The 23,654-nt window shown below is 42.4% G+C and overlaps 1 protein-coding gene across 1 annotated transcript in view; it reads left to right on the forward strand.

Annotated features, from left to right (window-relative positions):
* The window catches only part of SPTB (spectrin beta, erythrocytic), a 232,153-nt gene that overhangs the window by 192,265 nt on the left and 16,234 nt on the right, over positions 1-23,654 (forward strand). The window contains exons 25-28 of the mRNA XM_085627228.1: positions 6,711-6,915; positions 8,669-9,043; positions 10,459-10,703; positions 15,128-15,266. Of these exons, the coding sequence (XP_085483354.1) occupies positions 6,711-6,915; positions 8,669-9,043; positions 10,459-10,703; positions 15,128-15,266 (964 nt within the window). The remainder of the gene's footprint in view (positions 1-6,710; positions 6,916-8,668; positions 9,044-10,458; positions 10,704-15,127; positions 15,267-23,654) is intronic.

Raw genomic sequence — 23,654 nt, forward strand, 5'->3', positions numbered from 1 at the left:
ATTAGTTTCACCTCACGTAGCCAAGGTATGTTCCCAGAACCCAGAAATGATCTAACTTCCACCAGTTCACTGGCAAAGACACTGAGATCCGGCGACGTCCAGAGCCGTCTCCACAATTCGACTAACCGATATCGAGCCATCTCATTAATGGACTTACAGCCCATATCTAATAAGAGGGGTTTGATCGGTGTGGATTGGGGGAGTCCTACCAGTTTGCGCATAAATTTATTTTGGACTTTTACCAAGGGGGTCAAATCCATATACCCCCACAAGTCAGCCCCATACAAAATGGCAGAGCTAATTTTGGCCTCATAGATCTTAAGTGCAGGTGTAACCCGTTTAGTTAAAGATGTTTTTTGCTCCTGGATTAGGCAACCCGAAAGGCGGGCGAATCTTAGTTGAAGAGCTTCAACCTGGGGTTTCCAGCGTAGACGATAATCTAAGTTTACTCCAAGGTAGGTCATAAGTTCCACTTGCTCAAGACTGACGCCATTCATATTAATGTGGCTTTTGATAGGGCGATTTTTCGTTAGGACCATAAATTTGGTCTTGCTCACATTAATTTGCAGATTGTTAACTTGACAAAACTCCTCAAACCTATTTATTGCTGTTTGCAGCCCCCTTCGAGTCTTTGAGAGGAGTAAAGTGTCATCTGCAAAGATGAGCATAGGGAATTTAGTCCCACCCAATATGGGTGCATCAGTCGGGGTGTTAACAAAAAACTTCACCATCTGGTCAATAAACAATAGAAAAAGGGTGGGTGCCAGAACGCACCCCTGGTGAACACCTCGCGTTACGGGGAAACTATCCGTCACCTGCCCTTGTGCTCCCCACCTCACCCTGGCAAAGTTGCCCTCATGCAATCTAATAATAAGTTCAAGGAGATTCAACGGCAAACCTAGGTTGCCCAAGACTGCCCACAGTTTTGCCCTAGGCACAAGATCGAAAGCAGACTTAAGGTCCACAAAGGCGGCATAGATGGACCCTCCGCCCAACAGCACCACCTTCCAGTAAATCAGAGTAAATCTGAAAACCTGGTCGATGGTGCTAGTGCCTGATCTGAAGCCAGCCTGTAATGGGGAGAGAATGTTCTCCATCTCCATCCACCCTTGAACTCTAGCAAGGACCATTCTAGCAACAATTTTCTGCAAAGAGTCGATAAGACTAATAGGGCGATAATTCCCCGGGACCGAACGGTCCCCCTTTTTAAAAATGGGAAGAATTTCCGCTCCTTTCCAAGACTCTGGTATCCTAGCCCCCCTCGCTATGGCATTTGCAATCTGAGTTATGTAGGGAATCCAGAGTTGGAGATCTGTTTTAAAAAGGTCTGCCGGGATGCAGTCCATCCCGGGAGCTTTCCCTGCTTGGACCAAACGGAGGGCTGACTCCGTATCAGCATTCGTAAACACTAATGAATTACCATGGGAGGTGGGTGGAGATATCCTGTTCCCTGGGACATTATAAGATTTTAGATCAGAATCCTTAAACTGGGTTGAGAAAAAATCCACCCATGCTTCCACAGGGACATCATTTATTGGGGTTTGAGAATCGGGGTTCCTACCCCTTTTTACTACTTCCCAGAACTTAACCTGATTTGAGGATAAACAAACCTCATAGAGGTTGGTCCAATGGTTCTCATCCCACTTCCTCTTTGCCTCCCACTGGGCCTTCTTGTACATTTGGCGAGCTAATTTAATATCACATTTAACCCTGGATTTAATAGCTTTTATTAGCCCATTATGTGCTTCCCTACATTTTTTATTATACCAATTTTTGCGGCAACCTATAGCTTTCGCTTTTCCTTGCTTTATAGGAAGAGTTAAGAGTGCCTTAAGCTTAGTAAAGCACTGTTTGTGAAGATTACAAATCTGATTTGATGCCTCCAGGTTGGGGGATAAATTCGATATGGCACTCAGAGTAGATGTAACTTCCAGCGAAATGCCATCTAACAGGGCAGGGTCCGCCACAACCCTACACCATTTAAGCCTCCTATCATTGGTCAAAATGGCCTCTGCAGTAATACACTGGGCTACAGGGGACCTTTTAGGGCCACCTGGAAGCTTAAGCCTTAGAGACAATGGATTATGGTCGCTCTCCGGACGAACCACGACTTCCATGTCCTCCAAGAGGGACCAATACTCCATTTTAACCAAGATATAATCAATTCGACTTTTGCTAACCCCATTATCAAAAGTCGGGAGGCCAGCCCTATCCGAGGGGGTACGACCATTAGCTGCTCTCAAGCCCCACTCCAGGCACAATCCTGAACAGTGCAATGCTGCCTCTGAACCCTTTTTGATATTATTCAGAGACAACAACGGGATATTCCACACTGCATCCTCATCAGATCCCAGACTCGCATCCTCACATAATAGGGGTTCAAAGGTGCAGTTTAGATCCCCAGCTATAAGAATTATTTTGTCTCTCCCAAGCAGTTCAAGGTACGAGTCCAACTCCTCTATGATTTGCGGTGAACGCCCGCCTGATCGTCCTCGGGCATAAACATTAATAACAATAATGGCCCGATGGTTCTCCCTACATAACCTAATCCCCAAAATGTCCGGGTTATTCACCAAAATTTCCGTCGGGCTATAACTGATAGATTGCCTAACCCAGATTACCAGGTTTATAGAAATTTAGAAAGCCTGCCCTAAATATTGGATCAGGGGCCCAACTCTCTTGAAAAGCCAAAATATCAAAGGTATGTCAAGGTTCATATAATTGAACAAGGTTTGTACTATTTTTTGCTTGTTGTTCTTGGAACTAAAAGAAATAATTTCTTGATGGGGTTGTGTTTCAGGTAGGCGCTAAACGTTCAGGTGCAGGTAGTGTTTGAGACATTGGATGTCTGGACTGGAGGAGGCTTTTAAGTTACTATTTTTTATTTAGAAAGTAAAATGATGAGGTTGTAGTCTTTACTGTATTTAATTTAAGCGTTACAAGTAATGGGGTTACCCAAAAATCCACAGACCTGGGTATAATGCGGGAATGAAAAGGATTGGTCCGTGATTTCTATTGGATGCAGAATAAATTCAAAATATAACTGTTGTGTGTTGAGTATATCTTCAACACTGGTATGTTAATACCCTCTGCAGTTCACTTTTACGATCAGGTTCCCGATTGATTCGGGCTTTACTTATTAATTGCATGCCCATCTCCTGGGCCTCATTAGAGGACTTCACAAAAAAATACAGTGAACTCCCCACTATTGCCTTTCCAGCAGAAGCCACTGCGACCAGGGGATATTAGCGACCCTGGTGGAAGTTTCTACATACCTGGTGGATTTTTCAACATACCCTGTTGCCATCGCGGCACACAGATTAGGTTGCATTACCCCGTCCGGAAGAAGACTCGCAGCTGAGGTATAAATCACCCTCCTTGCGTTAGCCGAGTCGAAACGTCGACGCTCTACTCCCATACGAGACCTGTACCATCATCCCCCCAGCCCACCTTCTGACGTTGCATTATTGCATATAAATTGTGTATAAGAATTGTATTATACAAATGTTACTTATTGGACAGGTCTCTTTGTACTGGTCTGCTCTACCAGTCGACTTTTGAAATTGTTTGAATTGTGTATATTTTTTCCAACCTAGTCACTTTCACTTGCACTTACCTATCACGAGCACACCTACCCATTTTTCTTTCCTGTTTGCAACCTAATTTCAGCATCACTATTGTGATTTGGATTCTATATATAGAATAAATAGATTTTACTTTGATGAAAACTGGTTTTGGTGCTCTTGGATTACAATTACTGTATTTAATTTAAGGTTCAACTTTGCAAAGTTATTTTTACATAGCTTCACAAATGCCTCCATTTTTATCTTGGAGAAAACTCAGAACACAGTGGTATAGATAATCTTACTGCCACAAAAAAATCTCATCTCTGTCTCTTGCTGTCATTCCCACTGGGTACAAGTCTTCCAGAATCTCCTTCAAAATGTTGTGTCTTTTCCATAAGATCATACACCCCCAAACTCTTCAAACCCCGGAACACCTAATTGTATCCAAAGGGAGACACTGTATAATACCCATTTGCTGTCAATCACTCCCATGAAATGCAATCTTACATAGGTCGGTTTTCATTTCTGTGGTCTGATTTATTTGGAGGGATGGATTGGTCAGTGGGTATCAACAAATTAATTTTAATAGAAGGAAGCCCGAGCAATGATTCTGTAGGATGACTCAATTGTGGGTCTTTCAAATTTCATTAATGATAATTGGTCCATGGACATTCATTGTTTTTGAGGTTGCTGGATCCAGATGTTTATTATTGTTACAGAATGGAAAATGGCAGAAGAATATGATAGTAAACTAGTGGGTGACAGAACCATGAAAGCTTGTCACTTCACCGAGAAGTACTTTGAGAGAGAAATATTGCAAAAAAGTGCATAAGTATGTGAGAACCGTCTTTAGAAATGTATGACTAGTTATTATGAAGGGCCATAGTCTCTTCCCCAATAGGAATACATATACTTGTACAAACAGGAAAGTATGTGTTAACCATGTTTTACTCAAGAAAACCATTAAATATCTTTAAATGTCTAAGCATATCGTGTTCACACATTTGTAAATAAGTCTTTATTCAACCTGATTTAGAGTATGGTGATAAACCTTCATATATTCAGTGTACTGAAGAAGCTAAATTGTTTTGTGATACATAACTATATTGAAATCAAAAGAACTGACGTCTTACTTTACAACCCAGAATTTAGTTTCCATAACCCAATTTGCACCTGATTTCATCATAGTGCAATTCTGTGGTTGACGAAAACTCACTATGTCATGAAATAAAAGGATGTTCTGTATTACATAATGATGTATTCATGTGTAAAGGCACAGATCTGCATTGCCTCAGATGGAGACATCATGGCAACAGAAATGAGCATTAGCAAAGCCAATATGTCTGGCGTTAGCTGACAGTCTTTCGAGTAGATGTCTCCAACTGGTCAATCACAAGCTACCATTAGTTCACAGATGCCTTCAGAGTAGCTCGCAGCCTTGAGCACCGGGTCTCATTTTCCTTTTAAAGTTAAGGGAAGGCTGTGTTTATTTTACATTATTATCATCAGGCTACAGATAGTTGGGCCTGATAATGAGCAGTGCTCGAGTCAGATTCATGACCCAGAGTGGGGCACAGAGGTAAAGAACTGAAGCCCTGAAGTACTTAACTTTTAAATAAAAGTCCTTTTCAACTCAGCATTGGTGTGAAAACAAAGTGATGTTTCTTAATGCTTTTAAATGGGAGAAAAGTAAAATGAAGAGTTCACTTGAGGATTAAGTTAACTCTTCATTTTACTTTTCTCCTATTTCAAAGTGTTGCATTTACATACAGCACACCTCTTGCTTGACGTGGCCAGTAGAAACTGTGCCATATGTATAACTTAAAAATACAGTCATTTATTTCAAATGTGATATATTTACAGTGAAGACAATTTTTCCATATTATGAAACTTTTGGCAAAACATTTTTCTGCATTTAAAATTTTTCCCCATTTAAAAAAATTGTTTTATGTTTGTGTTATACATGCAACGATGTTACATATGTTGAAAGGTATGTCCCATGCCACAAGTACATATGACACAGGCTCTCATTCACCCATACACATATATCCCATTTATATGCAGACATGTTCATACATCCCCAAGGTCCACGCTCTCACTGACACACATGGCAGCCCTGCCATAGTGCCCCAAGCCAAAGTATGTCGTTCAAACCATAGTATCTGGCTCTATGGACATTTGGTTTAGTGTCAATGAAGCTGGGCGTGGGGGTGAAGCTTTCACTACAGGAAGGGTTGGAGGCCCTGCTTTAGAGCTTTGTCAATGCTACTGTTGTTTTGTCAGTTTATTTGCAAAATGTTATTGTTGGGGAAGTTTCAGGGCCCTCATCAATATAAAAAAGAACTGGCTAAGAGCAAAAATCTTTTTGATCTCAAAAAGCACACATTGCCATAGTAATCCTGGGCACGGGCAGGTACTACTTTGTGTGTGGATGTGCTCCATGTGAAAAGATAGTATACAACCACTCACAGTGAGGTTAACCAATGGCTGAACTGGGCTGACTCACTGCCCAATGCTGTATGCTGTAGTGGGTGGACGTAAATGTAAATGTAAATGTAAATGTACAGATATTTATATAGCGCAAATCACCAACCGGTCTCTAAGCGCTTGCTTAGGGAACCCGTCCTGGTATTCCCCTGTGAGATAACCCAGCAGAGCATCCACAAGGTGAAAGCCAGGCATCCTGCCGCGAGGGGTCATTGTGGAGATTAAGCAAGCTATTGCCCAGAGTCGCAGAGTGTGAACCCATGAATCGAGTATGCACTGGAGCGAGAATTATCGAGTCCATGGACAATTTATGGACTCAAGACCCAGCCGAGCCGGGAATTGAACCCTGGTCCTGGGCTGACCTCTGCTTCCAGGTCTGCCTACTCTAACCAGTGAGCCACACTTCTAAAATATGAATGACACAATAACAGACCAATGTATGAAGAGGGCTGGTTGAAAGCTTCTATAACTAAGTATATTGAACATATCATTTTAGTAAAATGAAAAGGTCTTGGCTAACACCAGACTTAAAGAGGGTTTTCTTTTTTGTGTCATGCTCCTCATGTGCTTCTTTATACAAAGATGGAATTCATAACTTTAGTTTGGACAGTTAAAACAATTGTAATGTTTCCACTGACCACTTTGTTTTACTTACAGGGAACAAGTAATTCGACACCAGGGGCAGATAGACAAGCAGTATGCAGGCCTTAAAGATCTAGCTGACGAGCGGCGGCAGAACCTGAATAACATGTACCACATGTTCCAGCTGAAGCGCGAAGTCGAAGATCTAGAGCAGTGGATAGCTGAGAGGGATGCGGTAGCTTCCTCGCAAGAACTGGGGCAAGATTTGGATCACGTCACTGTAAGTGCCCACATGGAAGAGCCGCTACTTCTCTTACTCAACAATGGAACGACATAGCATTGAGAATGGTTATCAGTGTTAACTACAACACGCGGGCAGGATTAACTGAGAAAAGTCCAAAAGTGCCTCAACCTTGCCAGTGAAAATATATCACACACTTGGTATTTAGAGAGTCTACGAGTCCGTGGTCAATTCAGTAGTGGTTGATGGGTGTTGGGAGCCCTTTGGACTATTGAGACATTCTAACAAATATTCAATGAGTGGAAAGGGCACACTAAAAGATTGCTTTGTAGAGCTGTGGCAGAGGTTGTTTGGTAGGTTATAATGATGTGTTTTCAGAGTGAGATCTTAAGCCGGTCATCTGTTGAGGCAGAAAATCCAAAGGAGCAAAACATCAATATGTCTTGCAACCCCACATCGCAAAGACAAAATCCATCTTGGCCCTCTCATATTTTGGCCATGCTGCTAAGATCTGGAGTGATGTTCCAAGTGGAATGAGTCTCGCACCTACTTTTGTGTTTCTCAAATTTTTTATTGAGGATCATTTTCCACAAATAACACCTACAAATTGAGTAAACAGACATCATATCTAACATATAGAACACAAATGTACTCCTCATCTCCTACTTTGGTCATGTGTGGACCCTAGTTCTCCCCATCTCTTGACAGCATGTTCAATGTAGCTCCGTCTCCTTCACACACCCACTTGTAGACTTTATCCTGACGTCGTTTTCTTCCCTCTATGTCAGGTTTTCAGCAATGCCCCTCATACTATTATCCCTGGTATATATGTTGCGACTCCCAAATATTGTCACCCATCGCCATCACTGTAGTGACTCCCTAAGCGAGGTACCTTTCTCCCTTGTTTATCGTATGGGTCCGTGCACCTATTCTAACGCACACAAATGTGTTATGGAAAATGTCTGTGCTATAGAAAACCACAATAGAAAAAAAAATCTTTTCACTTTATTGCTGTCTGCCAGAAGTCCTTCAAAAGAGCTACTGGAATCTTGAAATTGTAAGGAATGTCTAAAGGGATGAGCACATTCAGGTGTATATCTCTGCAAGCATCATCTTTAGGTTTGGCAGACCTGAAACACTTGACCTCAGCACTTTTTAAATGACGAACAGTGTGCAAGATTTACAGCTAAAATTGGCAAATATATATAGCAGAGTGGAAATAAAGGGCACTATGAGTGAGGCATTAAAAGAATAAAAGAAAAAGAAGTCACTGGGTGAAACTGTAGTCAAACAATAAAGCCAAAGTAGAACAACTTTGCCAGACTACAGTTTCTGTTAGCAAGCATTGGATCTTCGCCAAGAAACGCCTTATGCCTAAATGACATGCCATCAGATATTTTAATCTGAAACAACTTTAAACACTAGTTGCAACTATGTAAAAATCATAATCTGTTATTCAGAATTATGAAGCTATCAACTCAAACATTTCCATGGGTCTGAAACAAAGTTTTGATAGATTACATGTTTGAAATAATCTCCAGAATTTCACCTATATTAAATTCTGAAAACATATTACTGAACATTTTAACTATTACTTTAGCATTTTTCAAACTCTAATCCACATTTCTAATGACTTTTAACTTTTCCAATGTATTTGGGTTTAATAGTGAGTGCACTTGATGCATGATTACTAGATTACTAGACTAGACTAACTAGATTTGCTTAATAAATAGCTTGCAGGTGTGAAAGAACTGATGTAATGTAATATTGGCCTTATTACTTTATCCAACAGTTGCTTCGAGATAGATTCCGTGAATTTGCACGAGAAACAGGAGCTGTGGGGCAAGAGCGTATGGATAATGTCAACCTGTTGATTGAGGAACTGATCGATGCTGGGCATTCTGAGGCGGCTGCGATCGCCGAGTGGAAAGACAACCTGAACGAGAGCTGGGCGGATCTTCTGGAGCTCATTGATACGCGCATGCAGTTTCTGACCGCATCTTACGAGCTTCACAAGTACTTTGATGATGGCACCGACCTCCTGATCCTCATTAAAGATAAGCACAAGGAGTTGCCGGAGGAGCTTGGGCTTGATGCTTACACCGTTGAGTCTTTCCACCGAATGCATAATGCATTTGAACGAGACATGCATTCAATGGGAACGCAGGTATAGCATATGAAGAGTGCGCTGAGGGAGTACCTGTTGGGGAGACCATGTGAATTTATTGATTAACCAACCTGTTTGCTTGTGTGTGCTGTGAAAACCCAGAGTTTAGGCAACAGTCAACAATAATGTATTCAGACAATGGATATATACACCATTCATGTCGTTTTGTAAGGTGTTGACATTATACATATCATCTCATGCATTTGACACCAGTATTCCACACACCATGTATGTCCCAAACAAGGACCATGCACCCAGTCAGGTATAGGTGGAGAAGGAGGGCTCCAAGCTACACATCAAGATATGGCAGTAAGGATATTGGTTCTTTCATATCTCTCTTTTTCATTTGTTTGCTCAGAAGAACGATGGTAGGGCCACGATAAGTGCAGCTGCACCATGGTTGCTTATATGACCAATAGGATGGTAGATGAGATTTGCATAATATTCTTTGTTTCCCCCTCCCTCTGCCTTAGTTGTTCCTTTGAGGTTTGCATCAGATCTTATAATCTCAGCTTTGAAGTCAATCTCAGTTTTTAAGTCAATGCCACTGGCGTTCTAGGAATCACCTAATTCTTCTAATATTGGTTCCTATAACTGCTTTTTAGTTTTTCTTTTTGAAAAGGGCAGCTTTGCCTGTCTCCAGGATAGGTGAAGGAGGTGGGATTTTGGTGTATTGTGCTGTACATGTTCTGGAAAAAAGTTTTAATTACTTTTTTAAGCTACTCGACTATGGTTTGCGGAGACAGTGGATGGTTGCAGGGTCTTGGGGAGCATTTTAGATACATTGCAAGCAATGTGTGAATGATTTGCACACAGCTGGGCCATATGTTGTTAATAAATACTTTGGTATTTTGGTTGAGGATTAGATGCAGTCTATGATAAACCATGTGGGTTGGGCCTTCCATAAGATGACGGAAGCTCAAGATAGCCTGGTTTTAAGTGATGTCAGTTTTCTTGTTTCTTTTCAGGAATGTCCTTCATTGGCTGGGCTAATGTCTGTAGGCAATGTGCCACCAAGAGAACACGTTACAGACCATTGTGCATGCGATGAGCACTGACAGTGGCCACTTTAGAGGCAGGGAGATAAGTAGGTGAATAGAGTTCCATGGGGCATGTCTCACAAATGAAACAGAGAGGGCAGACAGGAAGGGAGAATTAAGTAGGTAGAAATTGGGTGTCTCCCGTGCAATAAGGCTACATGTAATTGTTTGCGGTACACAATGATAGATCATAGATACCCATAATTTATGTTCCCTCGTGTGTTTGAAACTCAGAATCAAATCTACATTTCTTTTTTTCTCAAGAATTCAATTTCATCCAGATTGTTTGTTGCATCAGAGTGTAAAGTAGGCACAGCCCCATAACCATGTTTCAGGGGATATGTTGGCCAGTAACACACTTTTCCATGTGTGCAGGTTCAACGGTACCAGGACATCGCGGCACGGCTCAAGGCGGCATATGCAGGTGACCAGTCCGTAGAGATACAGAAAAAGGAGAAGGAAGTGGTTGATGCCTGGAAGGCGCTCCTGGACGCCTGTGAGGGACGTCGCGCACAGCTCGTCACCACTGCTGAGAAATACCGCTTTTTCAGTATGGCGCGGGACCTGATGTTTTGGATGGAAAGCATTATTAGACAGATTGAAACTCAGGAAAAACCGAGGTAACCGTATGATTTGTTTGTTGTATTCTAAAGTTTAGAAATGTTTACTTTTTTATCTCTTCGTGTATACAGATGCCGTAATAAGCCCCAATTAGCAACAAACACCCAATTAATAAAATCTCGTTGTCTTTAAATGCATTATAAATATATTCATTTCAGATGAATATCATACATTTAGAAGCAACTATAAAATACCCTATGATACACTGTGAATGTGTTTACTTAAAAATAGCTTAAGATTAATTTGACAATATCAATACAAAATTAACCTACCATTACCTTAGCAATAATTGTACATATTTTAACATTACTCTGAAAGCTGACCTGTAGCTTAATAGTAAATTAAAAACAGCTTTATAAAAATCTATGATTTGCAGAGAATAAATACCCTGTGATTCAAGTAGTGTGGGTGTGGGAAATAAGGAGAAAGATTAAGGACAGTTATTCACTTACAAGGTGTGAGGGAGTCAGCCTGTAGAGCACGCTACAGTCTACCCAAGACTGTAGTGTGGTGGAAATGATGAAGAGGAGATGAAGTTTACCAAGTTGATGCCGACTTGAGGATGAAAGAAAAAAAGGAAAATATCGGAAGGGACAAAGTAAGAGGACACATGATGCAGCTGGTCATTGCACGACTGGAGTGGTGGAAGCGGCCATGCGTATTCACCTGAGCACGCACTGCACGGCTTACTGCCAGCCCGTTGCTGCAATGCCAGCCCACTGATTGCAGACTCCTGTCTTCTCTAATCTGATAAACTACATGGCTTCCATGCCCACCTGAGATGTGCCTGAAGTCTGTGTGCGACTCAACTAAGTTCTGCCAAGACATTTACATCACAGCTTGTTGACCCTTACCTCTTTCGAGCTCCTGATGTGTGGGAGGTTGGCGCAACTGCTGACAGTCGTATCCCACAGGTGCCTGCATGCGGCTGTTGCCTGGTTGGAGGTGTTGTGTGTCTGTCAGGTATTTCTACTCTTGTTGGTACCTTTCTAGCTTTTGCTTTCTGCTCCTACTTCCTGGCAAGGCAAAAGTGTCTAAGGGAACTTTTGTGACGTGTAGGGAGATGTCTGGGGATGGTGGAATACAATTGAGCTCTCTCGCTGGATAAATACAGGGAAAACCTGCAGAAAAACTGTTGGGCAGAAGTGACTTGCATACAGCTCCCTCCCCTCTCGTCTTTACTTACTATACTTGTTAAGAGCTCTGCTCCATCAGCCCCACTCTCCTCATGCACCTATGCTTGTAAGTATTAAATGGGGTTGGTGGACAGGTCACTGCAGGACCGATAATAGCAAGTGGGTGTGCAGCAATCTTGGCTCATCGCAGGAGCATTGGATTCCTTAGTCTGCATCTCCACCCAAATCTAACAGACTACTTGTTGAGCTGCAGAGGCTGAGGGTCTGAAGAGGGCCAGCCTGTTACAACCTCTTCATCTCACATCAGACACTATGAAGGTAGCCTCGGTACCTGAGACAAGCAGCCAAAGAAAGATCAATAACACTTTGTCCAGAGGTTTAAAAGAAAAGGGAAGCAAGGAAAGCAGCACAGTTGTCCACTGCTGTGAAATGTACTCGCCATACCAGCTCTGGTGAACCATCAGAGGGAGACGGTTCATGGTAATGAACTTGTGTCAGATAAGAAAGGAAGCATAATGGTTTAGAGGGGGAGCCAGTGGAGTTAGGGAAGGCTGTTTAGGAATGCAGTGAGAGACAGGGCAGATGGGAGACCTGAAGAAGGAAGCTCTGGGTACCACTTCCAGATAATGTAGCAAGCATGCTTCAAAAAAGAAAAGAGAGAACTCCTCCTCTCTTGGAGTCATAGATATGGAGGAGTGAAGACCGGCAAAAGTGTAGAGGCGACCATACGTTGTAGAGTCAGTGAGCGTGAGCATGCTTCTGAGTGTGCTTGATCATTTAACTTTCGTTATGAATATCTCACTTTCCTGCTTAATCTGGTCATGATCCTGTCCCTAGTGTGTATCAGTGTACATGTAGTACTTTTAAAAAGTGCTTGTTGACATCTCTTGCTCACTGTGTTCATTTCTCTGATGTGGTTTGACACGCTTTTGAGAAACCCCTTGCTATGCCTTTTGACACCCTTCTGAGGTCCCCTCGGTTAGAGGAAAATGAGATGCTGATTTTCCATTCTGGAAATTTATTTTCACAAATTTTGATCACGATAGACATTTGCTTGTTAAAAGATCAAAGACCGTCATGAAACTTGACTTTGGGGGACGGTTGCTGTGACACGGCAAGTTGTAAGGTCTGGGAAGCATGACTATCAGCATCAACTCAAGAAGTGGGTGCAACGAACAGCTGCTGAAGCTGTGGAATAAGCACTTTTCCTCTAGTAATAAAGCTTGGCGGCGGTAGACAAGGAAATACAATGAGAAGAAACACTTGCACCAGAACCATCTAGGTTAGGAAAGTAGAGAAAAATTGCACAGTCCACCTGCAAGAAAAGTCCTGAAGTGAAAGATTTAGCTCCGGATGGACCAACATGGGGCAAATCAAATCGAACAGTCTCAATACTGGATCACAAGATGTACTGTTAGAGATCTGCTGGAGGCAGGGAAATTAAAAGTGGGGATGGAGAAGAGGAAGCTATATCCCATGGATCGGAGTGAAGGAAAGTAAAGTGACACTGGATTCTGTTGGGAGCACTGAATAATCCCCATGGTCAGAAGAATCCGCACTTAGCCCGAGTGAATTGTTGATGGAGACTATTATTTCCCTCCCGCGAAGGACAACACTTTCAAGGGACTGTTGAATGATCAGGAAGTTTGTCATCTCAAATATAGCAAGATGTCCAACCTAAGAGCAAAGGCCTTTCTTGCAGTCCATAGCTGGCTAAGGGGAAAGATGGGCAAAGGGACAATCAAAAGAGATGATCTTAAAATAGTAGGATAATGATTGGTATTGCAGGGAAGAGGCAATCCTTAGACAGGTGAAATCGCGTTGAACTTATGTTAAAACCGAATCCACTGGCGAGCTAATAGTCAAGGATGAAAATTATTACAGAAAGAGTCACCCTCTGGGGCAGACTTTTCAGGAAGAAGGGACATCGAAGAAAGATTTCACAAAAAAGAATTAGTGAACACTCATTGAAGGACTAGTCTGTTAAAAGTGTTTCCCCAGACTTCCAAGCAAGAGAAAACATAGAACAGAGTGGCGTCTGCCAACATGGGAAGATGTCAAAGAACAAATTAAAGTAGTCTTCTGCTCTAAAGCAAAAGAAACTGAAAGAAGTCCTGAGCCTGCAGAAGGAGAGAGGCTGCCCAACAGGCCCTTGAGGTCAGGGAAGGCAGGATGCGTATCCTCTGGTAGAATGTGGCAGCTGTATCACTGCAAGTATTGTAAGACATTGTTTGCCCCAAACATCTGTTTCATTTCATTTAACCGAGAGCAAAGATTGCATGGTGTAACACATGGCGCATTATTATTATAAACCTGATGCATATCACTGTATCCTGGTGCTCTAAAAATAATCCCTCGTTCAGTTTGCATGGACTGTATCTTAACTGGTAGTGATTTGTGACCTCAAACTATCAAACTGTGAAAACAACAATACTATTGATTTAAATATAATCAAATGTAAGATGACAGTGTTCCTGTATTCAGGATTGGTGCAAAAGCCTTATTATGACCTGACAACCCTAAATAAATGCTTTCCTTGTAGAAATCCACAGCACTACTCCCATCTCTCAGAATCCCTAGCCCAGGTGTGTAGACTCCTGCTCTGGAGTCCCTCCGTTCTTACGTCTTAGGAGGAAACTCAGCTTTCGAAGAGGAAGTAGGAGTAAGAAGTTAGATGGGGGCTGGAGCACTATATAGTGCCCCATCACAATCAAGCCAGTAGTCCTGGTTCGACAGAAAAACTCCTGTTTGCTGTAAAAAGAAAAACCAGGAACGCAAGTGTCTCTGTACTTCTAGGTAGTTTGACACCTTCAAAAGGCAGGTAGAAATATTCCCACAAAAAGGCCAAAATGCTTGAAAAATATGAGGTTCCTGGCACAGTGTTTCTGCTTGCCCAATGTTATTTCTCTTTCATATGTGAAAACTTGCAAACACCCAAGAAAGCTGCAGTTATCCCACCCTGTACACGTAATACGGGAGCAGTATGTCCAAAGCACATTGATGGGCTGTTAGTGACGAGTGAGCAGGGAGGCTCTAGAGGCGGGGAGACAAGTAAAAACAAAAGCAAGAGAAAACAATGTTTTTGCATTATTGATGTTACAAATGTATGTCTTTACACCCTGTTTGTGGAAATGAAAACTTATACAAGTAAAAATAAAGTTTAGAAACACTTCTGTAAACTACTTTAGTAGATCATTGACAATACTTTTTTAAACCCAATGAAAAGTCATCTTTATTTTTATTAAATATTTCAGATCAATGATTTACATTCTGCTTTCTCAAAACAGAGATGTGTCGTCGGTTGAGCTCTTGTTGAAATACCACCAGGGACTCAAAGCAGAGATAGAGGCAAGAAATCCGAATTATTCCAGTTGCGTAGATCTTGGGAACCTTTTGCTGGCTCGCAATCACCCGGCTTCAGAAGAGGTGAGAGTTTTTTCCTAAATGAGCCTGATTTACAGGTATCTTTCTGGGGTATCTTCCTGGCGGTATCTTCCTGGGGTATCTTCCTGGTGGTATCTTCCTGGTGGTATCTTCCTGGGGTATCTTCCTGGTGGTTTTCTGAATTACACTTGGAAAAGGCTACTGTAATTTATATTAGGTTTGCAAATTCAAGATATTGCAACTACACATTCTGCTCAGCCACAAATGGATTACACAGTTGTAGTTTTAATCTTGATATTGGCTAGTGTGAGTTCCCAGTGTGAGTCATTAGAGTGATTAGGGTAATCCTGTGCATATGTGAACAGATACCCAGTTTAAAGTGTCAGGCACAAATGAGCATAAGTGCATTCCCCACTGCGTTTCCACATCAAAATTACACTTCAAAGATCCAGGTGTACGTGTTGCAGGAAGTGTGACACAGTTTACTAATTATTCCAGTTCTCATAGACGATTCATATGAAGGGCAAACACTTTAGGTAAATGTTTGAAAGTGAAATGCAAGCACTCAAATGACATAATAAAAAATCAAATTTACTAGCACTAAGATGTAATAAAAAAATCAAATTTACTAGGACTAAGATGTAATAAAAAATCTAATTTACTAGCACTAAGATGTAATAAAAAAACAAATTTACTAGCACTAAAATGTAATAAAAAAATCTAATTAACTAGCCCTAAGATATAATGTTATGTTATAAGAAACTTCTAAAGCACTCATACACCGAACGGTTTCAAGGCGCTGGGAGCTTCAACAGCAAAACAGGAATGCAGTTAACCGTGGGCTTGTCTGAAAAGCCATGTTTTTAGCAAGGAACTGAACTGCACGTAGAAGATTGCTGCTCTTATGTTTCCGGGGAGAGAGTTCCAAACACCGGGAGCTAGAACCGCAAACCTATATCCCCCCCAGCCTTTTCCTATTAAATTTGGGAGCCTCTACTAGATAGAGGTGTGCTGATCTGGGATTAGATTTGGGGATATAGTTCCGTATTTTGTAAGACAGGAAGGTGGGGCTTTTACTCTGACGGATTTTAGAAATTGTCCAGCCATTCTTAAACTGGGTTCTCTGTGCGGCTGGGAGCTAATGCAGTTTCTTTAACAAGGGTTTGGGGTGACAGTATCTTGGTAGTTGGTAGACCAATCTTGCTGCTTGATTTTGGACAAGCTGAGGTCTTTGTCTCAAACCTTTAGGGAGACCTAAGTAAAGAGCGTTGGCATATTTATTGCGGAACATCACGCAAGCGATTACAATATGAATAATGGCCCCTCGGTCGTAAAGAATTTCCTTGTGTTTTTTATTTTGTGGAGCAAAAGAAGCAGAAGGAAGTCTCTGCTGCAATCTGGGTGTTCAGTTAGAGGTCTAAAAAATCGAATTTACTAGTCCTGTAAAAGAGGAGGCTACTCAAATGTAGTTGACTTTTCTTTGTAAGCACTATTCACTTGCACCTGATTCTTCATAGAGCTGCTTGCACACATTTGAACTTTTTGTAAACAAGTCTTGTACGTGTAACTTATAGGCAAGAGGATGCAGCATACACCTGTTGTGATTTACACCTATTTTCATGAGCGTCTGACTTGATTTTGTTCAGAATCACTGGCCAGTATAGTATACTATCTTGAACCACTCCTAAGCCACATTGAGCCTTGTCATTAAGTTGGAAGCCATTTTACATAAAAAGTTGGTAAAAATAGTGCAGTTCATCAGATTATTTTTGATGACATCTCCCCCCAATTTTTTTTTAACGTATTCACAATATGCTTGCACAAACTAAACGTCCATGTTTCATAATGAACTAAAAACATTTTAGGAAAATGTTATTTTACCAAAATTAAGGATAAGTAGTTTTTTGGTGTGATTTGTTACAATTTTTATATTTTTGCATGATTTCTCTGTAAGGGATATGCGGGCTGGCCTCTGGAGAAGCATTGTGAATTTATTCTAAACGAAAAATACATGGGCAAAGAGAATGTGTCAAATAGACAGGCAAATAGAAATTTTAAGTTGTCGAGTCAAATTGATGGACGATTTAGTGCAGTGTATAAAGGGTACAGACGTTATTCAGTGGAAATAGGGGAGCCAAGGTAAAGGTAGGTGAAGAAAGTAGTGATCGAGGTAGCCAGACCTCAAAAGGTCCCAATAGAACTGAACTAACTGCAAGTGGATGGGGCGATGGTGTTAAAGTAGAAAGGTGGATGTGAGCAAACACTTGAGTTGTTTAACACTGTTTGTGGGTATTGCGTGTTGAGCTTCTGGAATAAAGCTGAGGAAAGACGTGTCAACTTTACCCTGTCTTAGTAAGGTTTGCAGGTAATAGGGCTCCAATATCGTGGCGCTTAAGAAAGATCATTTGTCAGATGCTTTGCAAATCTAAGCAAAAAGCTCTCAACACATCCTACAATTTAAAAGGGAAAAAATTAAATGAAATGCAGAGGCAACAGGGGCGGTTCCTCCTCAAGGGCGGAGGATCGTCGCCCTGCCTGCTGCGAGTGCATAAGGTAAATACACGTTAATGAAATGGTAATAAATAACATTTTATTATAATTTGTCCCAGGCTCGCGCTAGCCTTTGATAAATTATAATAAAATGGTATTTATTAGTGTGGGGCCAGGGAAGGGGCTGAGTTATTCTTACAATTTCCCTATTACTCCTGCCCCTCCAGTGTGCATGACAGATTGCCCGGCTGTCTACAGCCAGCGAATCTGTCATGCACACTTCAAAGCCTGCAATCCCAGTGCTGTAAAATAGCCGAGGTATTGCAAGCAGAGGCCCCAGCCTCAAAATGAGCGCTGGGTTAGCCTGCTCCAACCAATCGCTCCAGAATTGGGCGGAGTCACGCTGCAGGAGGAGGGAAGTCCTTCCGTTTCCTGCTGCACTCGCCAGGATCCCCTGCTGCCGAGGAACTGTACTTAATTGGAATGTGGAGAGTTCCGTCGTCTTGTCGCAATTATACAGGCCAGCAAGAGCAACAAATATGGTGAGTTTTTCGGGCATTGCACCTCACCATATTTTAATGTTGTCAGCTGCCACTGAGAGATAAAGAATTTGATAAAGGAGAAAAACATCTGTCATGAGCAACAACACCCAGCCAATCGGGGCCTGCTTGACCCCCTCCGCATCTCCACCAAATAACACCTTTTAACTTTGTACACTGCACTAAATCTTTCATCTCTTCCATTTCACAACTTCATCTTTTAACTTGTCTATGGCTAGGCCCAGCAACTAACCTCTTGCGGGATGCTAAAACCTGCTGCAAAGAGTGCACAACTCATGTGCAGCACAGCCTTCAGCCATCATGTGAAGCATGGGTTGACTGCAGAGCTGCATCCTTGGCCACGCCCTTGGAGTGAGTCATGGCTGGGTACCAACCCACTGCTGGTTGCCAACGCAGGCAAGCAGCTCTTGCTACAAACGTAATTTGGCAGTGCGCAGAAGGACTTTTTTTAAAAAAATGTAATGGGAATATAATTTCTCTAGATTTCCATATTTTATTTTTAGCAAAAAAAAGTACAACTTTTAATGAAAATCACGGTTTTCAACATAAAATTGTGATTTTTTTGCTGCTCACAAAATGGCAGCCACTAGATCAAGATTGTCATTAAAATCACGATGTTAATGCAGCAACCCTGTTTTTATAGCATTCTTTTCTATCTCTATGGGTCCCCCTTCCCGCCAGCCACCAAGAGTTGGGCACCTCTACTGTTGCCATTGATTGCAATCAATCACTGTGGAAAGATTTTTTCCAAAGCACAAATGTCCTTATTTTTTATTTTTAGATTGCAAATTTCAAAATGTTGGGAACAAATTAATCTCTTCCATTGGCCGATCACATTTGAGAAACAATTCAAATGTTATTGACAGGATTCAATGTTCTGAAATTGCAATTTTAAATAGCAGAGATAAAATTCTTCAGCCTTAAAAGCCCACTGCCCAACTTGTTAAATAGCAAATATCTCAAAAATTACTAAACAGATTTTGATCTTATCAATCAAAGCAATTAATCAAAGCACACTTTCTATATAACGTTTTATTTTCATGCCAAGTTTGGTGTAAGTCTGTTCAGCTTTTTATTTTTTGTTGTTGGCACAAACAAATTTTCCTATGGGAAGATAAGAAAACACAATTTGTTTTATTTTCTTTTCCCCGCATGTAGATTGAAGAAAATTAGAACGCTGGACCTTAGCGGACTACGCTAAATACTTGCCAGTTTTTGTGCAGATCTGTCCATGGGGTCAAAAGTTGTGCACAAAACAAAAAATGTCTTGAACCATCACAATGCAGTGGCGAGCGACACTGTGTTATGGATCTATATCACATGAAACCTAGATTTGAAAAGAGGTACAAACTAGAGCAATGTGAACACTTCTGTATACCTCGACTGACTTAAGGAAATGTACTTTTTAAAAACCTACACTGGCTCCCTCTATAAGACAGCACCATCTTCAACACCTGGTTCAGCAGATACAAAGCATCTGGCTTCTTGGGATGTGGTGACCACTTTGTGGTCACCACATCCCAAGAAGCCAGGGCACTACCAGATTGGAAATCAATAACTGCAACAACAACAAAAATACTGTAAACCAAGTCTTCTTTCTCAACGCATGCGTGATGTAGAAATCCTCCATATATCAGCCTTACTTATGGCCCCTGCAGTTTAGAGAAGAGCTGAAGGCACATCTCTTAAGTCAGTATTTAGGGAGAATATAATAAAAATATCTTACTCCTTCCCGCCTTGATTACGGGTTATTTCCCATCTCTCTCTAATTGGTTTCTGTCTGTCTGTAACCCAGTTGTACATGATCTTGAATTGTCTACCCTCCCAATTCTCGAACGCTGAAACCTCCACGTACAGCATTACCCTTAGATAGGTTTGCACTATATAAATACCTACCTATACATTCATGTGCATGCCAGAAATATTCGGAAATGTAAAGTACAAGGTGAGGCTTGTATTGGGGGCTACAAAAGAAGCTATTGTTTAGAGTCTTCCTAGCCACTGCAACCTCTTCAACCCATAGCAAATGTGTAATTCTTTCTATCACTAACGATTGACATCACAGTGCAAGAGCTATGTCAGATGTCTAGCGCCTTACTGGTCAAACGCCCTGCACCTGGCCAAAAGTGATCCCCTGACATGTCTCTAGTCCAGATAACTTCGGGGTACATGGACACTATGCCACTTGTAAATAGCAGCTAACCTGAACCATATCTCCAATATAGGCCTCCACCTAAATCAGACACAGTGCACCATGTTTACTTAAGGAGCAAGCGAACTGGTGGCATCGGTGGGCACCATGTTCACCTTAGTTCCAGTGCGTGGATTTTTGAGGTCCCAGACAAAATAATGCTTTTCCACTTGTACCCTTCCACTCCCCATCAACAAGTTGATCTTTGCAGCAATTTGTTGCAGGCTTCTGGCACCCTCTTGTGGCCAACCATCTTGGTGACGTAAGGCTGTTTTTTGCAGTGGCCTTAATGCAGCATGTGATGGTTCCTGGTCCAGCAAAAAGTTTCAGTACAAAAGTGGCCACCTTTCCAAGGCGGATTCTCTGGTACAGTGTGTGTCATTCGAAGCAACGCATCTTCATGCAGCAGGATGCTTGGACTTCTGCACACCCACTGATTCCACAAACCATTGTCTGGATGCACTGAAATCAAATCCTATTTGCAGCACATTAGCATATCCAGTCTCTAGTTTTAGAATGGCGAAATGACAAGCCGTAGAGCTTTAAACGTGAAAAACATCTACAACACATGCAGGGGACCTCAGATGACTTCTGCATCACTGAAACCTGACAACGTGTTTGAAGAACACATTCTAACTGTTGATTCTAGGGTCGTATGCAAACATATTCTGAAATTCAACAATTGTCTGATGCACTAAACGTGCCCCTTTTGCATGCAAAACTCTGGTGTTGAAAGTATGCATATTGAAAGTGTGCATTCGCTGATAATGTATAACAGTTTGCGACAGTTATATGAAACCTCTGGCTGGATAATGCTGTCTTGGCCTTTCATTTTTCTATGGTTGGTAAAAAGAGAATAGCCAATTGTTGGGCATTTGAAGTTCCTTTTACAGACTGTCTGACCCCGTTTGGTGGCCTCAGGGCAGACAAATGCTACTGACCCCATCTACAGTGGCTGAGGTCACACTGTGACTCTGAAAACTGAGCCAAGCACAACCCTTTCCCCACTTGACTCTCAGGGTAGCCAGGTTGAGCAGTTCAAGGCTTCTCAGGGAGCTAATGTACGAGACACGAGTTCAGAATGAAACTGTCAATAAACAGACTCAATATGTGATGTTCAGCCCAATGCTCATCTTTTATGTAAAAAGTAAGTACCTTTAATCTCACAGCAGACTTCAATTCTACACAATTTGATGCTAATAACGTAATACAGAGTTGCAATCTAAGTTGCATTTAAGAGTCAGGTACTACGCCCCCACTCAACAAGTGTCCTCTCTCCTTCAAGGGAGCAATTCTATGCCTGCTCTGGGACAGGTGCAGATAGCAACAACTTCTCTCAAAGGGCCAATGCACATCTGTGCAGTGACTTTTACCCCTCCGGCAAAAGTCTCAAGCATGCGCGGCAGCCTCGTCTGCACACCTTAGTCTGTTGTCCCAGATGCAGGCTCAGCACTGTGTGTATCTGCTGGGCATCAGTATGGAGGATGTGGTTCATTCTCCAGCCCGCACCTCAATAGTTCTACTCCTGCGGAGGTCGCGACGGCAGGTTTGAGACAGCGTTCGTGGGAAGAGACGCAGTTCAGCGCAGTTACCTGCACCTTCGGCAGTGACCGCCTTCCCAGTCGGTTGAGGACAGGGGTTCAGATTCAGCCAACTCATCTGCGGAAACAGACTTCTGTCAGCTGTGGCCTCCAGGTCAATCAGGGTTTGCCGCTTGGTGGCGACGCGGCTTCACTCTGTCACGTCAGCAGTGCAGCAGTGGACTGGCAGGCGTCCGTAACAGTGGTACTGTGGCTCACAGCGGAATCATGCAGCGAGACCAGGGGGACTCTTTCACAGCACGGGTCACTCCTGACCTCCTTCTCTGGAATAGTCAGCTTTCTGCGGGAGCTCCATGTACTGGGAACAGGCTGGGCTTCTCCTTCTGTACAGTCTCTCCTCCTGCAAACCACCCTCGCTCCTTCATGCTCCCAGCAGGCAGAATGACTTATAGGCACTGTACGCAGACCCTCAGCTCCTCCAGTGGAAAGTGCAGACTTCAGGTAATGTGCTATAACTTCTGGTAGACTGGCCGTGAGGGACACACCAGCCACGCTTACACACACCCGTTCTTCGAGTAATCTAAGCAGCACTCCCTTCCTAGGTAAAGAATAATTTTGATTGGAACAAAGTGGGTTGGTCTAGATCCGAATTTTATACAGAATTTCCAAAGAGGGGATGTGGATCCAGTGTCTAAGGCTTCAAAACTAGTTTGAGTCAATTCTTCTTCAGGTGTTATTTTCGTGATGTTCTTCAGACGTAGTCTCTGTGCAAAATGATGGCTCTCATACTAGGTAGCAGCAGGCTGGCTCCAAGAAGGGGCATCCAAAACATGGGCTCATTGAAGTGTGGGATCTCTGCACCTGGTTGTCATCAGCCTTCCTGAAGCAGTCATCAGACACAGGCTAAAAGGCAGTCCTCAGCTAGAAAATTACCTCACCTTGAACAACAGAAAATTCAGTAGCAACCCTCACCCCTACCATCTACCAAATGACAGTCGCCACATAGAACTAATCAGCACCCACATGTGCTAACAGGGCCCTCATTGAATTTCTAGAGCAAGCCCTGTCTCCATAACCCCTCTCTGAAGTGTCTGGATCTCCACCTTCCGCTCAGAGGAATGCAGGCCGTACACTCCCAGTGTCTAGGGAAGATGCCATCATCCTCCTCTTGTGCCAGGCTAAATCAGGGGCATCCACAATAGATCCCACTGGCACTGCACTTAGACTCACACATCACACAACGTTCTACTACCATACATTTGTTACACACTCACTACACATACACACACTATGCACATAGGATGTTGGTGCAAGGTTCTGGGTTTCACATAATAGCAGAACTTTACAGAGCAGCTAGTGGCCTTGCCTCTCTCTGCTGCAAACAAAAAAGGTCTGGTCACATTGTTAGTCCACATAACATGGCATGCTGCCACAACCACTTAATGCGATACAACCAGGACATGGACAGTAGTCCAATACACACTGTGACAGCACATGCAGGTTCCCAACCTCGCATTACCATGGAGACGACTAGGCCTGTGCACACGCCAGATAACTGCAAGGGCCTTCCTAACGTCAGACTGCTTCTTGCACTTTACGTGCATGCAGAGACAAGTGATCCCACCAAACACTGCACCAAATATTAGCA

This window comes from Triturus cristatus, chromosome 9 (genome assembly GCF_964204655.1).
Source record: "Triturus cristatus chromosome 9, aTriCri1.1, whole genome shotgun sequence".
NCBI lineage: Eukaryota > Metazoa > Chordata > Amphibia > Caudata > Salamandridae > Triturus > Triturus cristatus.